Raw genomic sequence first — 21,550 nt, forward strand, 5'->3', positions numbered from 1 at the left:
TGTCAAAGGTGCCCAAAATGAGGAGGAGTTTACTCTATTCCCACTTATCATATTCTTTTTAGGTTAAAGAAGCAATGGCTCCAGTGAAGTTGAACAGATGGGGTACACCTGATGTTGATACTAACACCATGGAAACAAGGTATTATGGTTAGTCATATGGTTGGTTGTCAGTAAGGCTTAAAGACGTCACTAAGTTCAATCTACTGGACATAATGTCAAAGCAGCACATTTGATATTAACGAGGATGACTATATCCATTGTTAGTAGTTAGCTAAACAATTTATGGATGGATAGACGTACAAAGTGTTTTAAAAGCAGATATTCAGTGGCCATAAATCAAGAAGTAATACCTTTCTTTAGTTATCCTTTACTGTATAACAATTTCTTCTTTTGTTTTAAATTGTGTATCCTTCACTAAAAATATAACTTCTTATTGTTATTTTGATTATAAAATTTTGATTATTTAATACTGTAAAAATAAAGACAAGATAAGAATGTGACGGACAAAACTATTACACAGTTTGTTTTCATATATTAATCAATGTTTAATTAATCTGAAAAGATACAATTTTATAAAATTAAGAACAATATCTTTACAATGTTTCTTTCTTCTATTATATTTCTAAAATCCGGTTCGTCTTACAATTGACAATTGTCTCTCTTTAGTAGCATATATTTTCTTTACAGGAAAGATTTGTCCGTCTTTTTGTGTCTGAGATACAAATTTAAGGGGAAGAAGGTTAATAGTTTATACCCAATTCCTGTGTTTTTTATTCATTAATTTAATTGCTATGGATTAAGATGACTTTTTTTTATATGTATGTTATATGATTTAGTATCACAAGATCTCTACAGACGAACTGACAAACAAATCTTTCTTTAAAGCTCTGTTCTAAATATATGCTAAAAATATTTTTCAATAGATGTTTTTTCCCGGATGTTATCACATAAATGATTTATCTGGTAGCGTGGATATTCTGTAACATGTCTTCTTATAGATACTTGTTCATAAATATAAGCAGTCCCATCAAATATTTTTTTACTTGGTTTATTGGAATTTAAAAACTAAAAATGCTTTGATTTTCAATTTCAATTCAATGCACCTTTTATTTGAAGTGCTTCCTATGGACACCATTGTTCTTGTTAGACAAATTAGCTTTCTTTAAACTTCAATTTCATTAACCGCAATTATCAAAAGCTTTGGAAATTATAAAATTTAATTACATTTTCCAACAACCAACCTCGTTAATTAGTTTTAGAAAAGTTATTGATTAATTTTGTAAAAGTTAAACTATTCAGCTACCATTCAAACAAATACTACTTTATAGAACAATGAAATAATATATAGATAACAGGTAGCTCTTTATTTACTTTTTATTATTCTAAGCAAAGGTAATAATGCCCAAATCTTGCGAAGCAATAACAAGTTTTAAAGATGGATGTTAAAATGTATACAGAACGTAAATTAAAACAAAACTTTGCCTTTAAATGATAATCTATATTTAACAATAAATATTATAGTTTGATGAATCTACAAATACTATTCAGATACCAATATTATAAAATAGTTGATTTAATCGCTTCAAATCGTACGTAATTCGTTTTCATAATATGACAGACATAAGTACATATTTTCTATTTATAATTATAGAAATCCTTGTGAGGAAGTAAGTCTAGCCCCTACTAAAACACTCAATGTTACAAGAAATCTATATTGTTTTCTGTGTTTATTCTATTCGAAAATTAGAACATAATTCAATCAATTTCAAATCTCATGAGGAGTATTAGTTTTGATCATTTTGTAATCTTTGATATGTGGCGAAACTACTATAATTTTGTATGTGTTTGTGTGTTTTAAATCGAAGAAAAATCCGTGTCAAATACCTAACAGACTGACCAACTACAAAGTATATTTTCATAATGATTATTTTTCTTACTTACACATCACAATATTTTAATATGTTAAAATTAAATGGTATTAATTGAAATGATTCTCAATGAGGACAAAAACGTGATCTTATTACTATGCATTGTCTTGCATTGATCAGAATGATAATTAGCTGCACTTCTTTTAGTGGCCTCATTCTTATTTATTTTATTACTTTGCACTGATGTCCCCATTCGGTGCTTTCACACATGCCATGTCAATTATACATTATCTGTCAATTTAATTTTATTTAGTGAGCCTGGCGTGTTCTGTGGCGGCGATTTGGCAGGCGTGGCGGAAACCGCTGTTGAAGCCGTTAACGATGGAAAGGTAAGCTGTAAATTCAAGAAGCTTACATATCAGTCCGTTTTTCCTTTAATATAATCAGTAATCGAATTATATTATTTTGAATTCTTTCAACAAGTAGGCTTGTTATTGGTTGTTCATAATTTCCAAGGTTACATACTCTTTTAAGTGGGTCATTCATGTCCAAAGAAATCAGCTTGTGACGTCTCGAGGACTCTTGATTGTTTAGAGAGAAAAGACAGCTTAATTGATCTATGATATTATAATCATCTAATAGATAATTCAACATCAGTTATTGCATAACCAAAAAAAAAATCCCTACAAGACAAATAAGAAAACTAATCTTAGTAATCTTTTCTATAGAGGTTATATTTTTAGTAGCGAAGCTACTCTATAATTCACTTTGTCCGTCCGTCAGTCCGTCAGTCCGTCCGTCAGTCCGTCCGTCAGTCCGTAACGCTATGGGGGAAATGGGATTTACTCAGCCCCTATAAAAGATAGAAAGCTGAAATTTTTTGACAACATTCCCATCATTAAGGAGCACAATTAACTATAAAACATCAATGGCGGTCGGACGGTTTTTTAGCAGGTTTTAGGCTATTTTTTTATTTTCCACATTTTTCCTCATATCTTTGGTGTTTATGGTCCGATTTTCAAAATTTTTTCAGTTATAGATATCAAAATTAAATTTTCCGTCGTTTAGAGACCCAACAATGACGGTCAGACTGCCTTTTTGCAGGTTTTTGGCTATTTTTATATTTTTTACATTTTCCCCCGTATCTTTGGTGTTTATGGTCCGATTTTCAAACTTTTTTCAGTTAAAGATATCAAAATTAAATTTCCCATCGTTTGAAGAAAACAACAATGACGGTCAGACTGCCTTTTTGTAGGTTTATAGCTATTTTTATATTTTTTACATTTTCCCCCATATCTTTGGTGTTTATGGACCGATTTTCAAAATTTTTTCAGTTAAAGATATAAAAATTAAATTTCCGGTCAACTGAAGAAATCAACAATGACAGTCAGACTGCCTTTTTGCAGGTTTTTGGCTATTTTTATATTTTTTACATTTTCCCCCACCCAGCTAACATTTTCATTAAAATTCATTTAATTTTCATCTTTTTCGCTTACATCTATTCATTTAAAATCATCATGCCAGAAAAATGAAAATCAGGGATATTTCAGAATCAACTCCCTTCTAAAATGGCACCGATTTTGATGATTATAGTAATGAATTTTAAATGACAATCATTTTTGCGGAGACCTGACTTTTAAATGACAGTCATGTTTGTAGAGAAATGAAATTTACATGCCAGGTCATCTTTTAACGGAAATAATATATAATGTAAAGCAGCATCCAAGGACTTGCCACATGTACCTAAGTATGATGGCCAAAGATATTACTAAAATAAATAATGTGTTGTAGTTGACACTGAATTAAGCCGTTTATATGAGTAATTGAAATTGTAATTCAAATAAGATTTCTTTATTTTAAATGAATGTTAAAAAATTCCTTTCATGTTAAAAAATATTTCCATTATATTTTCTAATAACATAATAATTACTCAATTTTAATTAAATTTATTTTTAATGAACTTTTCCCACTTTTAAAATTTAAATTTGAGACCTCTAGCGGGATTTTTTCTAACAATGTAATATAGAAAAAAAATATCATGAAAATTAAATGAAAGTCATTTAGATGAAAAAAAGATGACAGGAATGTTTTTTTCATGAAAAAAATGAAAAGTAAATGACCAGCATTTATTTTTCATCTCTTAATGATATGAAGATTCTTGGCATAATTTGGAAAAAGTCAAACATGAAAATTTAATGCCAGGTCATTTTTCGGAAAATTACAAAAATGAAAAATAAATGCTGGTCATTCACTTTTCATTTTCAATGAAAAAAACATTCTTTTCATCTTTCTGGCATTTGGGGGAAAATTACAAAAATGAAAAAAAAATGCTGGTCATTTATTTTTCATTTTTAATGAAAAAAAGATTCCTATCATTTCTATGAATTTGAAATTGTCATTTAATTTTTTTGGAGAGATGACGCATGTTTGACTGGGCATATCTTTGGTGTTTATTAATCGATTTTCAAAATTTTTTCAGTTAAAGATATCAAAATTAAATTTCCCGTCGTTTGAAAAAAAACAACAATGACCGTCAGTCCCATTCACGAAATTTTGTGCTTCGCTACTTATGGATGTTGTCATCCTTGTTTGACTTGTTATTTTTTATAAAGGTACTATTATACAAGACGTAAAACAATATAATTATCATATTTATGGTTAATTAATTCCATGTACTTTTCTCTCAATTAACTTTTACTCAACAATTTTAACAAACTGTTATAAAATTGCGCTTTTTTGAAAGCATTAGCTTTGTATTTAAAATAAAAATTTTAGACTTGTTTATTTTAGATCGCAGCCTGGTCTATCCATAAATATCTTCAAGGGCTTCATAATATCAAGGTAAAAACTTAGAAAACAACATATTTTTTATTACTAAATAAAAGTATTTTCGGTGTATTATATTGTATGTCTATAAATAATGAAATAATAGGCCAATAAAATGATAAAAAGTGATTCAAAAATCTTCCTACTAAAAATCCTCTTACTATAATATCTTCTTTAATCTCTACAGGTCGAGACAACTCCTAAACTTCCCAAGTTTTATACTGATATTGATCAAGTTGACATCAGGTTACATTTTCAAAAGTTTCTTTTTGTAGGGTGAAGGGGGTAATTGGGGGGGGGGGGAGAATTTATCTCATATGGAGCTCTTAATTAGTTAAATTTTTGGGATGGAGGATTGTAGTAGTTAATATAAAGGCAAAATTTTGCAACAAAATAGGGGATTCACCTATTACCCCCTTCCAATACCTTCTAAAAACACCACAGTAAATGAAATAGCCTTAAACCTGCATATATTAAAAAAAGAAGTTGCATTAAAACTTACAGATATGTTAGTTTAGAGATCTTAAAACACCGAGACCTATACACAATTTAAAATCTACTATAATTACGCATATTTTTACTTAGTGTTGATGTTTGTGGAATCAAGTTTCCTAATCCTTACGGGTTAGCCTCTGCTCCTCCAGCTACCACTTGTGGTATGATCAGGTATATTGACAGATAGAAAGATAGATACCTGTACTCAGTTTTCATTAATTCTTTTAGGCACAGAATCGATTTCAAACTTGGCATGATGATTCCTGTAACTATTTAGAAAACGTAACAACTACATAATAAACACCCACGTTATTAGGTCCATTATAAACATGATTATTTTGTCTTTTTGAAAAGTTAAAATAATGTTGTAAATTATTTAATCATTCTATACCCTTGATTTTTGGAATACTAGATATTATATGTTATAAGCGAAGCATATCTTTAATCAAGTCTTAAAAACAAATTTATTTATTTAAAAGATGAATATTTTGCCTTTCTGCAACCGTTAATGCTCGTTTGTACTCGTTTGATTTTGGAGCTGCGCTTTTTTAATGACAACCTTGTTTTATATATGGTTAGAAAATTAAAAAGACATTTTTAGTAGAGAGATTTAAATATATTCAAGGTACATGAATGTAATGCCGGAAAATTAAAATTTTATTCAGGTCTGTCAGATAAAAACAAACTGCAAAACCTCACATTTGCCAATTTAGTATCCATTATCCCCTCTCTTCAATTCATTAAATTTTATGGAAAAGATCCTGCATGGTTAAAGTCTTATTTAAAATTCAACGTCAAAATCAACTTCTAGTTTACAAATAGCAATGTACATAAGTTATTATCACTGTAAATAATTATTATTTACTAACATCAAAATCTTAAAAATGTTGTATAAAATTGAGTCTCTGTGTGCGCAGCCGTTAGTACATGCATATTGTATTTAACTGCTTAGTAGAAAACTAAAAGTCAATTATACTTTAGGTATAGATCAGATATTACAAATCTGAGAGGAGGTGGTGATAAAGAACTTTTCAAAATAGTACACGTACCTGAAAAGCAAAATTTTATTTTTTGATTATCCAATCTAGGAAAACACAGAGAAAATCAGTTACATTTTAATTAAATTAGTTAGTTTAATAAAATTAGAAAAAGATTTAGGTTTTTTATGTATGAATGAATAAATATGAAGATTAGTGAAGGGAAAGAGTAGAAAAACAAGGATGACAACATCCATAAGTAGCGAAGCATAAACAATTAAATAAGAATTTATATATTAGTTGACAAAAGCATGTATATTAGGAAAAAATCACGAAACCTTTTCAACATTTGTTTTTAATTTCTTAATATTTATTTATATTTCAGTACTATGACCAACAGACTGACGGTCAAAGTAAATTACATACTGGATGCTCAGAACAACGGGAAATTTAATTTTGATATTTTTAACTACAAAAATAAAAAAAACTGACCATAAACACCAAAGATATGAGGAAAAATGTGAAAAATATAAAAATAGCCAAAATCCTGCAAAAAGGCAGTCTGACCGCCATTGATGTGTTCTTGAAACGACAGGAAATTTAATTTTGATATCTATAACTGAAAAAACTTTGGAAATTGGGCCATAAACACCAAAGGTATGGAGAAAAATGTGAAAAATACAAAAATAGCCTAAAACCTGCTTAAAGGCAGTCTGACCGTCATAGTTGTTTTCTTGAAACGACAGGAAATTTAATTTTGATTCTATAACTGAAAAAATTTTGGAAATCGGACCATAAACACCAAAGATATGGAGAAAAATGTGAAAAATACAAAAATAGCCTAAAACCTGCTAAAAAGCGGTCCTATCGCCATTGATGTTTTATAGTTAATTGTGCTTCTTGATAATGGGAATGTTGTCAAAAAGATTCAGCCTTTTATCTTGTATAAGAGCCGAGAAAATCACGTTTCCCCCAAACTAAGACGGACATACGGACAGACGGACATTTCAAATTATAGAGTAGCTTCGCTACTAAAAAGGGATGGTAAAGAAAGTAGGCATAGAGAGGGAGAGTAAGGCAAGGACACTTAAGAGAAGTGAAGTGGTAAAAAGTGAAGAAGCTTCGCTTCTAAAATATTCCTATATTAGTAACTAGCGGCTACACTCCCCAAAACAGTTATACACATTCCCAGGGCCTATGATATTCTACCTTGTAAAGGAGAACCTAATCTGTTCAGCGGTTAGCGAGATCCTTTGGTACAAACATACAGACAAATACACAGATAGACATAACGTTAATATTAGTATTTAAGCAAAATTACTTAAATTATATTGTCCTCTAAATTCACAATTTAAAAAAAATCTATGCTTATTTTGAAATATGTATGTAATCAAATTCACGAAACCTTTTATTGATACTTTATGAGATTGTTTATATATTACTAGCGGGTTTGCCCCTTCAAACAAATTTTTCGTATTTTGATATAAAAGAAAAACTTCAAAAGAAAATTTTTTTTTCTTGGGGGGGGGTATTTTTTATTTTTCTTTTTTTTGGGGGGGGTTGGCTGGGGTGTCCCACTCCCCAAGAAAATAGATATAAACCTTACCGGGACCTATGACAAACTACCCTGTAAAGGAGAACCCGAAGCGAGATCCTTCGCTACAAACAAACGGACAAACAGACAGACAGACATCGTTCTACTTTGTATTATAGACTAGCGGATACACCCCTAGTATCTAGGGGCCTCTTATTCAAATGGGTAGAGAAGGTCTAGAAAATAGATTAAAAAACATTCCAAGACTTAAATCGGAAAATAAAATAGCCTAAAACTATCAGAGGACTTATGTTAAGCTTACCTAAAATAGAGAACCCAATAGTTTCAAAAGATATTGAGGTCTTAAGATTCAGATAAAAAAATCTCACAACTTTATGTAATACCTAGGATATTTATATTTGTCAAAAAGAAAAGAATATCTCAGATGAAACATGAAAAAAAGTCTTAACCTTGTTTTAAGATATAGGTCTTGATTTGGGACTAATATACTGTTTTTTCCATTTTCAGGCGTGGATTTGAAGCAGGATGGGGATTTGCTGTGACAAAGACTTTTGGATTAGACAAGGTATAAAAACCTTTTTTTTACATCTGAACAAATGAAAACATCTAAAAAATCTCCAACTTGCTAACGGAATTAGATACATAACTTGAACATCATTTTTAGATATTTGCCTATTCGTTGAGTGCCAGATATACAGATGGAATGATACTAAACGTCAATGCTTTCTCAGATTGATTTCTGCATTGGCGTAGAGTGGAGCCCTATGGGGATGTATGCCTCCCCCTAAATTTTGCCATTATGGGCTGAGTGTATAAATTTATTATACTTCCCTTCGGCACGCCACTGATTAAAAAAAATGTATTTCTAGGATATTGTGACAAATGTTGCTCCTAGAATTGTAAGAGGAACTACTTCAGGTTGGTGATCTATTTTGATCTTAAAATTCATTTATTTTCAAACAAGTATTGGCATAGACATTATACAGATATGAACAGATAATTGAAAATTATGTTTATGATGTTTATTTTTATACCATAGGTCTATTATTTATAAATCTAGTTTTATTTAGGCATGAAAAGTGTCAGGGAGGGAGGGGAAACTGGACTTTATATACCGCTGGTACTCTAAGTAATATAACTAGGTTATCCAAGTCGTTGAATCAAAAACTTTGGGTAGTTTAATTAATTTTGATGGGTTGGTTCAAAATGGTAGTGTCCAAACTTTTTAATCAATAATTTAATCAACAGAATGGGTAATTTTGAGAGTCATTCCTGAAGATCCCTTATTTTCTAAGAAAGCATGGGTAAGCAATTATATTGTTATAGGTCATAGCTATGGTCCTGGACAAGGTGCCTTCCTCAACATTGAACTTATCTCAGAGAAGACAGCGGCCTACTGGTGCCAGGTATAAACAATTTTTTAAGGACATTTAATCCAGGAATATATTTAACCTCTATGTCCGTAGATATTAAGTACTTGAGATAAAATAAGACAGAAATTACTTTATAAATAAGAATACCAAGTTGAAGTTTTACCTTTCCTCTAATGATGCCTGTTGAGTACATATAATACACCCCACCTTATTTTTTTCTGTTAAAAATTGAAAATAAGGGAGGTAAGATTTTCCCTGTGCCTAACCCATGCGGGAGGTATTAAGATCTGCGGACCTATACTTACAGTGCCCTACACTGCGGGGCTACCCAACATAACTTATCTTAGATAAAATTTTTATTAGGGAGTTAAAGAGCTGAAGAAAGACTTCCCTGAACATGTTGTTATCTCCAGTGTTATGGCATCCTACTGGTAAGTAATATTATTATCTCCAGTGTTATGGCAGCCTACTTATATATAAGTAATATTTTTATCTCCAGTGTTATGGCAGCCTACTGGTAAGTAATATTATTATCTCCAGTGTTATGGCATCCAATTGGTAAGTAATATTATTATCTCCAGTGTTATGGCATCCTACTGGTAAGTAATATTGTTATCTCCAGTGTTATGGCATCCTACTGGTAAGTAATATTGTTATCTCCAGTGTTAGGGCATCCTACTGGTAAGTAATATTGTTATCTCCAGTGTTAGGGCATCCTATTCGTAAGTTATGTTGTTATCTCCAATTTTAGGATATCCGATTGGTAAGATATGTTGTTATCTTCAATGTTATGACATCCTACTGGTAAGTAATGTTGTAATATCCAGTGTTATGGCTGCCTAATGGTAAGTAATAGTGTTATCTCCAGTGTTCTGACATCTTACTGGTAAGTAGTATTATTATCTCCCTCCAGTGTTATGGCATCCAACTTATAAGTGATATTATCATCTCCATTGTTATGGCAGCCTACTGGTAAGTAATATTATTATCTCCAGTGTTATATCATCCTACTGGTATGTAATATTATTATCTCCAGTGTTATGGCATCCTACTGGTATGTAATATTTTGATCTCCAGTGTTATATTATCATCTCCAATGTTATGGCAGCCTACTAGTAAGTAATATCATTATCTCCAGTGTCATGACATCTTACTGGTAAGTAATATTATTATCTCCAGTGTTATGGCAGCCTACTTATATATAAGTAATATTTTTATCTCCAGTGTTATGGCAGCCTACTGGTAAGTAATATTATTATCTCCAGTGTTATGGCAGCCTACTGGTAAGTAATATTATTATCTCCAGTGTTATGGCATCCTACTGGTAAGTAATATTGTTATCTCCAGTGTTATGGCATCCTACTGGTAAGTAATATTGTTATCTCCAGTGTTAGGGCATCCTACTGGTATGTAATATTATTATCTCCAGTGTTATGGCAGCCTACTGCACTGGTAAGTAATTTTATTATCCTCAGTATTATGGCAGCCTACTGGTAAGTAATATTATTATCTCCAGTGTTATGACATCCTACTTATATATAAGTAATATTATTATCTCCAGTGCAGTGTTATGAAATTCTACTTGTAATCAATGTTGTAATCTCCAGGGTTATGACATCCTACTTACATATAAGTAATATTATTTTCTCCAATGTTATGGCATCCTACTGGTAAGTAATATTTTTATTATCTCCAGTATTATGGAGGCCTACTGCAATATTATAATTATTCAATAAATAACGATTCAGCTTTCAGATATACATTTTTTATATGAAGGCTTCGTATTTCTCTATCATTCTTTTATTCCTTCTTTCTCTAGCCTTCTTTTGCTAACTTTTTGATGCCAAATGAATATTTGCTCTGTAATTCACTTTGTCCGTTTGTAAATACCTAAATTTTAGTAGTTCGCTACATGTGGATGTTGTCATCTTTGTTAACAACAGGATTATTTGGTATTGACAAGGTATTCGGCAAATTATTTGTTTTTTGTTGTTGTTAAAACTTAAAGGCATATAATTATAAAACTAGAAATTTAGTTTAATGAAATAGTTTAACTCAAATAACAAGACTTTAACTTTGCTTCGCATAATTAGTTATTTTTTTGTAATTGATTTTCTAGATTTACATGTGTATTAATCAGCATTATGTTAATATTAATATTTTTTTAGCAAGGAAGATTGGCAGGAGCTTGCAATAATGGCGGAAGAATCAGGTACAATTTTTTTTGCGGTTTTCCTAAAATATTCGAGCACAAAACCCCCTTCCCCTTTGTTTCGAAATATCTTTCTTATGTGTTTGTGGTCTTATTAATGATAAGCTTAGGATATATTGGGTATACAGGCTTAGGGCAAGTGTTAGTCACAAAGAAAAATCTCACGCTTATTTTTAAACGTTTTAAAATCATATTACTATCTATATATTTCTGATTTGATTTAAACTAATAAATACATATCTAGGTGCTGATGCATTGGAGTTGAACCTGTCCTGTCCCCATGGTATGGGAGAAAGAGGCATGGGTCTGGCTTGTGGTCAGAATCCAGAAATGGTAAGTTTGCCGAACTAGTTACATTCAAACAAAAGCTTTTTGTTTTAAGGTCTTATCAATGAATGAATTAATTATTTCTAGATAAAGGTACAAATTTAAGGAACACTCACTTTTTGTTATATCATATGCTTCACATTTTGATTTCTTTTAATGGTATATATGTATTTTTCAGCTCGCATTGTTAAAATAATATCCATAATTTTCCAATCTTTTGATTAAAATTATTGGTTGGAAAGTTTGGACACTTATAGTTTGTTACCAACAATTCAAAATTAAATTAAAGAATCCAAAGGCTATAAAACTTTGGATACAAGTATGATTTACAAGTTCATTGTTCCTTCCCTTCCTTGTAATGTACTTGTTAACTATATATCCAAGACATCAAGTACTAAAAGAAACAAAAATATTTATTCTTTCCTATTCCTAGAATGTAGAAAACTTTTAGCCTTTGTTAACAGCTTTAATTAGATCTTGTAATTAAACTTTTATATTCTCTTTAACCCATCTTATAAAAGTGCAGCTACTCTGTAACTAGGCCAAACACTATATTCTACTAATTGCTTCGCTCTTAGAATCTAGGTACTCTGTATTTAAAGTGGAGGAGGGGAAGGGTTACTAAAACAATAGCCTAAATCAAGACTTACATTTAAAAATAAAAAATCTAAAACATATCCGTGAACTGTAAGAGGCTCCCCTATAACTTTAAACTTCAGTTCAGTGGTTAAAGAGATCTTAACAGACACACTTAATCCTTTTTTTCTTCTTCAATAATAAAGTCAATGTCTATTGATTTTATTTAAATCATGAATGGATTTAAAAGTATGAATTTTAAAATTACAACTGAAATCAATAATTTTATTTCTGATATTTTGTCATTGCTTTGCTACTTATGGACATGATTGTTAAAATGTATTTATTACAAGAATAGGATTTTACGTGCATGATTAAGAGAATGAGTGTATCTTTTAAACTTTCTGTGTCTAATATATAAGTTTTGAATTTGAAATTTGTCCGTTATAGATTTACAAAGGTCCCTGTATGCAATGCAATGATTTATTTTAATGACTGATTATAAATCTAGAATAATCAAGTTTCTTTTTTTACAGGTCTAGGAAAGGTTTTTAACTATATATGATAACGATACCTCTACCCTCCCATGGGACATTGATTATTTTTTTTTCTTTTTCTTTTAAAAACTAAAGTTAGTGATAATAGTCAATTCCTCCTTCTCTTCCTTTTCAGTCAGGTGTCTTAGAGTCCCCTAGGGGCGTAGCCGCTAATATGAATAAAAAATAGCCCCAAATTATTTTATGTATGCATATGGTAATACATTTGAGATGTGAGTATTTAATGTTATGATTTCTCGAGTAATCCATTACCATTATTAAAGATGTTATGTTTCTCATAAATAGCTATTTCTATAAACTCTTATCTATAATCTCTATAAAGTGGCTGTCCTAGCATATAGGAACTCGTATTCAAAGAGAAATTTAAGTATTGAAACCCTTTACTAAAATTAACAACCTGATCTTAAGCTTCAGACAAAAATTCTTACTACTTTTGTAATGGTATGACCTATCCATTAATAGGTAATAATTATTTGTTCTACTAGCTTTCACTTATAGCCGTATAAATATACTTAGCAATATGTATAATAAATTCTAAAAGTTGTTTTCTATATTCCATTTGATGTTATTATGCCTTATTTTATTCTAAGGCCTACATTTGAAGAATATATCAAGTTGATAAAGCAACAAAAAAATATATGTAGACTGCTTATTTTTATTGCGTAGAATATTGATAAAGAAGGTGTATTAACTTTTTTTTTATGGCTAGCCGGTTCTTTTAGTAAGTAGTAGATGTAAAATTTTTCATAGAATTCAGATATGCAATCGGTTTTTTTGTAGACCTCTTATTTTTTAAGTAATTTAAGTTTTTTAAAAAAATAATTAAGTCGGTTTTAAGGTACTAAAACGCAACAAAATAAAAGAAGAAAATGGCCAGTAAGAACAAAAATAGTAAGATCTTTAATTTGACACCTTACTTTTAAAATTCTGTTGAGTAATTATTGAAAAAATCTATTTTTTTAACCTCGGTTTAATAAAAACTTTAGGCCTAAATATTTTCTCAAACAGACATAAAAAACATGGGTTCATATATACCTTTAGAATCAGAAAAATATTACGAATCCATTGTAAGCAAAATTGAAAAAAAGTAAAAAAATATAAAAATATAAAAATGGCCAATTGTATTTTTTGTTCTGGCAACACTATCGTCTTCCCTTTTTTACCCCCTCTATACCCCCTTCCCATTTTTATACCCAATTCAAAAGTTAAGACGTTGCCTGTACAATATAATATGATATTTTCATATAATTCCTTTTATTGTAGTTTATATACTATATTGTAAACTTTTTTTTTCAATTTTGCTTACAATGGATTCGTAATATTTTTCTGATTCTAAAGGTATATATGAACCCATATTTTTTTACTTGTGAAATGATAAAATTGAGTTCAAAGTTTTTATTCTCGTGGGTTTAAAAAAATCGATTTTTTCAATAATTACCTGACAGAATTGAAAAAGTAAGGTGTCAAATTAAAGATCTTACTATTTTTGTTCATAATGGCCATATTCTTTCTTTTTTTTGTTGCATTTTAGTACCTTAAAATCGACTTAATTTTTTTTTTTTAAACTTAAATTACTTAAAAAATAAGAGGTCTACAAAAAAATCGATTGCATATCTGAATTCTATGAAAAATTTTACATCTACTACTTACTAAAAGGACCGGCTAGCTATAAAAAAAAAAGTTGATACAACTTCTTTATGATTATGCGTCGGACGGATCGTGTACAGGATTATGTTCAAGAATTTGTGGTCCTTAAAGGAGTACAGGGTTTGGCACATAAATCCGGACTTTTTACAATTTTTAAACAAATGAACATAAAATCGTCAATTTTAAAGATTTTATTGAATTTTAAAACTTGAGAGGCAGAATAGGTATTTGACTATTAGATTATTCAAAAAAATGGCTGCCAGTCTCATTCACCGCCTCCTCAACCGTCGGCAGGCCCAGGTCAAAATGTACATGGCCAAGCTGGCGAAGTTCTCCTAGATAGGGGCAATGAGGGAGGTCTTTGTGATATGGGCACGTTTATTGGTGCATGCTTCAAAGTAGCTTTAGGCTTAAAAGTCCATTGAATTAAGCTCAGGCTGCTGGGAGGCCACATTTCCTTAGGAACGTGAGTAACTGCAGGATCCAAATTAACCCAACTTTCAAGCTACCCTTAGACACGGAGGCTCTTATTTGGACCACAGTTGAGCTATAAAGACGTTTTTTTATTTTTTTGGAAATGGCATGATGATTCAGCTAGGGTTGTAAGCGCAATACATAGTCTTAAATGAGTTTAAAAGTTCCATATGGGTCCTTGAAATCGAGAACCGAGAAATATTAGCAATTTTTCACGATTTTTGACGTTTTTCACATCTTAAAATCTGCCACGTTTCATTTTGCTGGAGTACTACGGCCAAGCCATTTCAGATAGAGAGCTCTAGTCTTTTCTAGTGTCTAGCTCTAGTCTTTTCTAGTGTCTTCTTTATGTATCTAACAGTATCTCCAGCAAGTTTCATATGCCTATCTCACCTACAGATGGGCTGAGTCGAGAATCAAGATTAAACCACCAGCGCATTTCGAATCTGCCTTGTTGAACATATGCGCAGCCAGCTCGGAAAACACGTCCATCATCGCCCAAAGATTTTTTTGTACTAAAAGGTCATTACCTAAGCTTTTTATAGTGGGGTCAAACGTCCTAATTGGTCAAGTAGTTTTGACGCTATGGCCGTTTGAAAAAAGTCCGGATTTATGTGCCGTACCCTGTATAAAAAGTTGACTTAAATTCTTACTCGACACAACTTCTATTCATAATATCTATAATACAAAGTAGCTTGATGTCTGTCCGTCCGTCTGTCCGTCCGTCCGTCCGTCCGTCTGAAGCTTAAGATCTCGGTAACCACTGAACCAATCGGATTCTACTCTTCAGGGTATATACCTATTGGTCCTGTGGTGGTTTTAAGCTATTTTCTTGGGGGGTGGGACACCCCCAACCCCCCAAAAAACAAAAAAATCCCCGTCCATTTTTTTTTTTTTTTTTTTTTTTTTTTTGCAGAAGATTTCCTTGGTCCTTTGTAAAAAAATATTTTTTATTCCAGCATTTATTTTGAATGAAAGAATAGCAACATTCTCTCACTAAAAACAATAAATATTATTTTTTTTATCACCTCTTGGGGCAAAGCCCCTAGAGGCTAGGGGCGAAGCCGCTAGTAGTTCACAAAGTGGTAAAACGTTCAGAGATCTTAAGGTATAAGACAATTTAAAGTGAATTTTTGTATACACACAACTATGATAAAATAAAATACTCCTTTTTTAGATAAGAATTATTGATTCCAAACTAGTATCTACCAATGAATCAAGATTTAATAAACTTATTCAAGCTTTTAATCCAACGAATGATAAATCGTGTTTCTAAACCTTTGGGTATTAGTTTCATTTTTCATTTCTCTTCTTCATTATGTTTTGAATACATTTAAAAAGCTTATTATATGAATTTTTTAAAATAATTGATATTGTTCTATATTATCTCTATCAAAAACGCAATGTTTATTTTTCAATGTTTTTGTGACATTTAATTATGTGCAATTATATTGTCCTAAATCTTAGTCAAATTATTACATCAAGATGCAGAGATTTGTGCATTATGTTTAATTAAACAAAAGATCCCCTTATTTTCCCCTTTTTTTCTTGCCCCTTTGGGGTCTATACATGTAGTGCCCTAACCGTACGGGGCTACGGTACCTACTAACCAATATGCTGAATAAAGAAATAAACGAGAAACTGCTCCCCTTTATTAGTAGCGAAGCTACTCTATAATTCGAAATGTCCGTCCGTCTGTCCGTCCGTCTGTCTGAGACAAAGTGGGGGAACGTGATTTTCTCGGCTCCTATAAAAGATAGACAGCTGAAATTTTTAGTGAAGATTCCCATAACAAATGCGCATCTAATCTATACATTGTTTTTTCCATATGTTTGTTAATTGGGGTGCTAGATCGATTCCTAGATTTTTTGTTTTCGTAATTTTCTCGACTCCCTTTCAAGACAGACGACTGAAATTTTCAGGAATTAAGTAAATTTGCATCCTACATATTTTTACTAAGTTTCATTAAGATTTGTATATTGATTGGGGTGCTAGATCGATTCCTAGTTTTTCAAGTTTTCATGATTATCTCCATTCCTGTTCAAGATAAACGGCTGGAATTTTTAGGGATTAATTAAGTCAACATTCTACACATTTCTATAAAGTTTTTTAAATATATAATAATTGGTTGGGGTGCTAGATAATTCATTTATGTCTTTTTAACATACTCATAAGATTATTTTTTCCTGATGTCTATCAATAAATTTTGAGCTTCGCTACTTATGGATGTTGTCATCCTTGTTTTCACTTTATTTGTTCTCGACAAGCCACTTTGATGGAAAACGCCAAATATTGCAATCAATTTGACTGTTTTTAATTTCAGGTGCGAAATATTTGCAAATGGGTGAGAGATGTAACTAAGATTCCATTCTTTGCCAAGATGACACCCAATGTAACCAACATCGTCGAGTAAGTTTCTTTTCAAAACTCGCGACTTATCCGGGTTCGAATCTCGACTTAAATTGTGGCATAACTAAATACGTTAAAACTACCAAAATGTCGTGCTATAAAAGAGATAGTTGATTGATATAAAGTTATTCTGCCTTGGACCCTACTCTATAAAAATTCAGGGTGCCCAATAGAGTAGTGGTTAGCAAGTTTAAGTTTCCCCTCCCCATACAATTGCATATAGTTGACAAATGCTGTTGCTATTCGTCAGAATATAATCACGCAACCTTCAATTTGTTACCCTTAGTAGACTATAAAAGTTTTAAAGATTTTTAATCAATATAATAGATTTGAAATCTGCATAAAATTTTAAGGACTTTTTATAAAATTCGTTTTTTATATAATTCTTTATTTAAAGGCGCAAATACGATTTAAGTTAATAAATTTTGACCAATAGGATAGCTGGATTGGAAACTACCTACGCTCTAATTGGTTGAATGATGTACGTCACTTAAGCTTCTCCAATCAGAGCGCAGATAGTTTTCAATCCACCAATCACAGATCTCAAAACTATTTAACTTAATTTGTATTTGCGCCTTTAAATAAAGAATTATATAAAAAACTAATTTTATAAAAAATCCTTAAAATTTTATGCAGATTTCAAATCTATTATATTGATTAAAAATCTTTAAAACTTTTATAGTCTAACCCTTAGGTTGTAAGGAGGGAGATTTGTAGGAAGTTAGGATCCTGTCTATCAAGTAACATTTATCATGCTTTCCCTTGTCCATGCATTCATATGAGAGTTTCATTTAAATTTCACAAATATTTTTATTTAAAATATGAAATATTTTTACTCCTCAGCATAATAAGATTTATTAATCATATTCCAATGAAATCGACGTGGACAAAAGCCAAAAACATCGATAATAGAAAATTTGTCAAAATGATGGATTCAGCAGTTTTAAAACATGATTCCATAACTAATAATAAAAGGGCCAGTTCTTAAAATTATTTTATTATTTTCAACTAATTTTATATTACGATATTTAGTACTTAGTTTGGATTTTTATAGGCGTATGCTTTGTCTTAAAGAGCATATCAAGAACGGACCTAATCCTACTCTGTATTTTTAAACGACATTGAAAGAGGAGGGATAATTTTTTCCCTATACATAATTCCATATAAATTCCCCAACCATTTAATTTTAAAATAATTTTCTGTGCTCGACTAGACACTTTGAGGGAAACCGCCCTGATATTTCTTTGACATAGATAGAATAGATTGAAAACTGGGAACAATGTTAAACCCATTGAACCCAAAATATACATACCGTTCTAAACTTCAAAGTAGCTTTGTTATTGGTAATCGAACCTTTACAAGTTATTACAGGGTTGCTTTTGGGTAATGTAGGTTGTTCTAAGAATTAAATAAAATGCAAACATTATTCAAATTCTAGAGTAAGTGAATCTTAGCACAAAAAACACGCATTGTGGGGTAAACAGAAACATTAAATGGTTGAACTTTGTATATTATGTATGCAGAATTGTACATATTGAAAACTGATATCCACGCCAGAATTCCAAATTTCTTTTATAATCCTCTGCCAATTTCCAATGCAATAAAAGTAGACCTCAAACTGTTTGAATATGTATTTGTGTCAGTATTTTTTGGTTAGGTTAGGTTAATTCAGGCAGGCTATACATCATTAGACTGTACATATATTACACTGATACCCATAGTTTTATAACCACGTTATCTTATTTGTTGGATAAAAAGTTTGAGTACTTTTCTTTCATTGATTTTGTATTGATTTGATTACATAAGGGGTAATTTTTTTTTGGGATTATCATCGTACATTATCCTATCCCTGAAGCTCTCTGAGTCAAGAAATGGAAAAAAATGGGGGGGGGGGGGGGATGATGTTTTGGTCCAATCGTCGGTTTGATGGATTTCAAGAATCTTCTTAAATATTTACATATTTATACTCTTATATATCAACTTATACAGAACAGGGTTCAATTTGTCCAAGAGTAGAGAAGCAAATTTGGGTTTAAATGAATTTAAATTTTTTTGAATAATAAACCTATCGAGTTGGGAAAATTCTAAGAAATTTAGGTTTTGATTTAATAAAGCGTCAAAGTAACAAGACTTATGCATATATTTTTAAAATATACATGTGAAAATATGTACGTGTGTGTTTGTGGAGGGGGGGGGGGGGGGACATTTTTTTCCGTTGTCGATTCTATTCCTTTTTACAGTGGTTTCTGAAGATGCTAAAGAATGCAAGGCTTTTGTACTCGTACAAGGTATTTAAAACTGTCTATAAGTATATTGTAATTTAGTATTGCTACAGCAGCTAAAGAAGGTGGAGCTGATGGAGTTACTGCTATAAACACCGTTTCAGGTAGCCTTTCTTTACTCTGCTCATATCTTGTGAATGGACCATAATTTTTTATTCACGCTTCTGATAAGTAGTAATGTGTAACGTACATACAATACATTTTGTCTCCTTGCGTCTACAACATTGTATGGTCAATATATATTGTCTATGGCACTGGAACGTCAGATTTAGCAACCAAGGCTTCATGGAACAATTTTTCTCCCTGAGTATTGGCTAAAGTTAAACCCCACAGACAACCAACTTTTAATTGCGAGACTGGTGTCTGGAAGTCTGAGTTTTGCTTGGAAATGAATTGCTCCTGACTGATAATAACCAATCTTACTTTTGATGTCATACGCTTGACATAGCAGCACTAACATTTTTAACGTCTCAAGTACATCTGAATGATAGACCTTTTTAGATTGCGACTCGAACTCTCTCCAAGTATTATCTTTTACTGTTTAGGTTTGATGGGGTTGAACATGAAGGGTGTTGCTTGGCCCGCCGTGGGAAAGGCTCAGAAGACAACCTATGGAGGTGTCAGTGGCAACGCTGTCAAGCCTATGGCTTTAAAGGTATATTTAATAGATCTATTACCCTTGATAGCAAATCAGACATAATATTCTGCCGAACTTAAAAAGGAATTTCTAGCCGACTAAACTTTTGTTTGTATGATTACAGAGTGCGAATGACAAAAATTTTACAGAATTCAAATTTACAAGAATACAATAAAAAGTATCAAACGCTTTGTTAAGTTCAAACTGCTCAATTTGAAACATGTTTTCTAAATTCGTTAGAAATAAGCAATCTAGAAATATTCATTTGTTGTTTTATGATAGAGGGGTCAATAGACTATTATCTAAAGTAATGAACTGCTGATTATTACATTCTACATATTCTATTTAAAAAAAAATTGTCTAATGTTAGTTTTAACATTATCGAACTTGTTGCTTTAAATTCATAGTGCGTAAAAATGATGCAATGTTTGATGTGCAAAAAATGAAAAGATGAGGATAAAAAATAAGTTTCGATATTCTTTTGAACATTTTAAAAGCTTTTAATGGAAAACTGAAAGATGCGAATCCATATACATGTAATTTATGTAAAGAAGATAAAATATTTTGGAATAAATTATTTACTGTAAGGACAAAAATACAGAATTAGTGTTTCAGGTGTTGTATTCTGATAAAAAATCTGACAAATCATTAAATATCTTTTCAGTTAGTTAACTAGTCTGTGAATATTTGTCATCTCAAATTTGATCATAATAATTTCCAATTTCTTTTGGACTAATTGGCTTTTGTTTGAAAAGTGTTCTATGGTAAAATTTGTATTTTTCTATATTTTATTATTTTGATAATATCAATCCCAACGTGTATTTAATGTTTTTAAACAAATATTTGAGTGTTTTCTTGTTTTTCCTTAATAAAATGTCTCAATATCTTTCTGCATGATATCGTTTTTCTTTTTAATTGACTCACTCCCCTTGATTTTTAGCTTTTGTTTTGACTTACCCTATTGCTATCATTTATATTTTTAAACAAACTCATAATATTGTTGAGTTTTGCAAAAATCTTTGATTTTGTATTTCTAATTTGTATTCTAAGTTGATGTAGAAACTTTCTCTTTGTAAACAGTGGCAGAGAAAGAAGTGATTTTTAAAAACAGCAAGTAAAAAAGCAGATTTTTTGGTTTAATTTATTTTTATTCAGGGAGGAAGGTGACACTGTAAAATAAACTGGTACCCACTGTTTTTTAGATCAAAATCTTTGGATACTTTTTATTGCAATATATAATGATATAAATTTATTTTCCATTGTTTTATCCATATAGATATCTGGTTATATGTGTATTAGATTCGTACAAGGAGAACGGATTGTTCTTCTTAAAGA

The 21,550-nt window shown here is 30.9% G+C and overlaps 1 protein-coding gene across 3 annotated transcripts in view; it reads left to right on the forward strand.

The window, feature by feature from the left end:
* The window catches only part of su(r) (dihydropyrimidine dehydrogenase su(r)), a 107,851-nt gene that overhangs the window by 54,640 nt on the left and 31,661 nt on the right, over positions 1 to 21,550 (forward strand). For all 3 annotated transcript variants that reach the window (XM_080172367.1, XM_080172366.1, XM_080172365.1), the window contains exons 19-32: positions 63 to 139; positions 2,182 to 2,257; positions 4,659 to 4,709; positions 4,882 to 4,940; positions 5,280 to 5,360; positions 8,229 to 8,286; positions 8,591 to 8,639; positions 9,048 to 9,127; positions 9,458 to 9,525; positions 11,263 to 11,306; positions 11,551 to 11,639; positions 17,211 to 17,296; positions 19,621 to 19,682; positions 20,124 to 20,233. In XM_080172367.1, coding sequence (XP_080028493.1) covers positions 63 to 139; positions 2,182 to 2,257; positions 4,659 to 4,709; positions 4,882 to 4,940; positions 5,280 to 5,360; positions 8,229 to 8,286; positions 8,591 to 8,639; positions 9,048 to 9,127; positions 9,458 to 9,525; positions 11,263 to 11,306; positions 11,551 to 11,639; positions 17,211 to 17,296; positions 19,621 to 19,682; positions 20,124 to 20,233 — 990 coding nt within the window. The remainder of the gene's footprint in view (positions 1 to 62; positions 140 to 2,181; positions 2,258 to 4,658; positions 4,710 to 4,881; positions 4,941 to 5,279; positions 5,361 to 8,228; positions 8,287 to 8,590; positions 8,640 to 9,047; positions 9,128 to 9,457; positions 9,526 to 11,262; positions 11,307 to 11,550; positions 11,640 to 17,210; positions 17,297 to 19,620; positions 19,683 to 20,123; positions 20,234 to 21,550) is intronic.

The sequence above is a fragment of the Acartia tonsa genome, chromosome 9 (assembly GCF_053477335.1).
Source record: "Acartia tonsa isolate MP-2025a chromosome 9, ASM5347733v1, whole genome shotgun sequence".
Taxonomy (NCBI): domain Eukaryota; kingdom Metazoa; phylum Arthropoda; class Copepoda; order Calanoida; family Acartiidae; genus Acartia; species Acartia tonsa.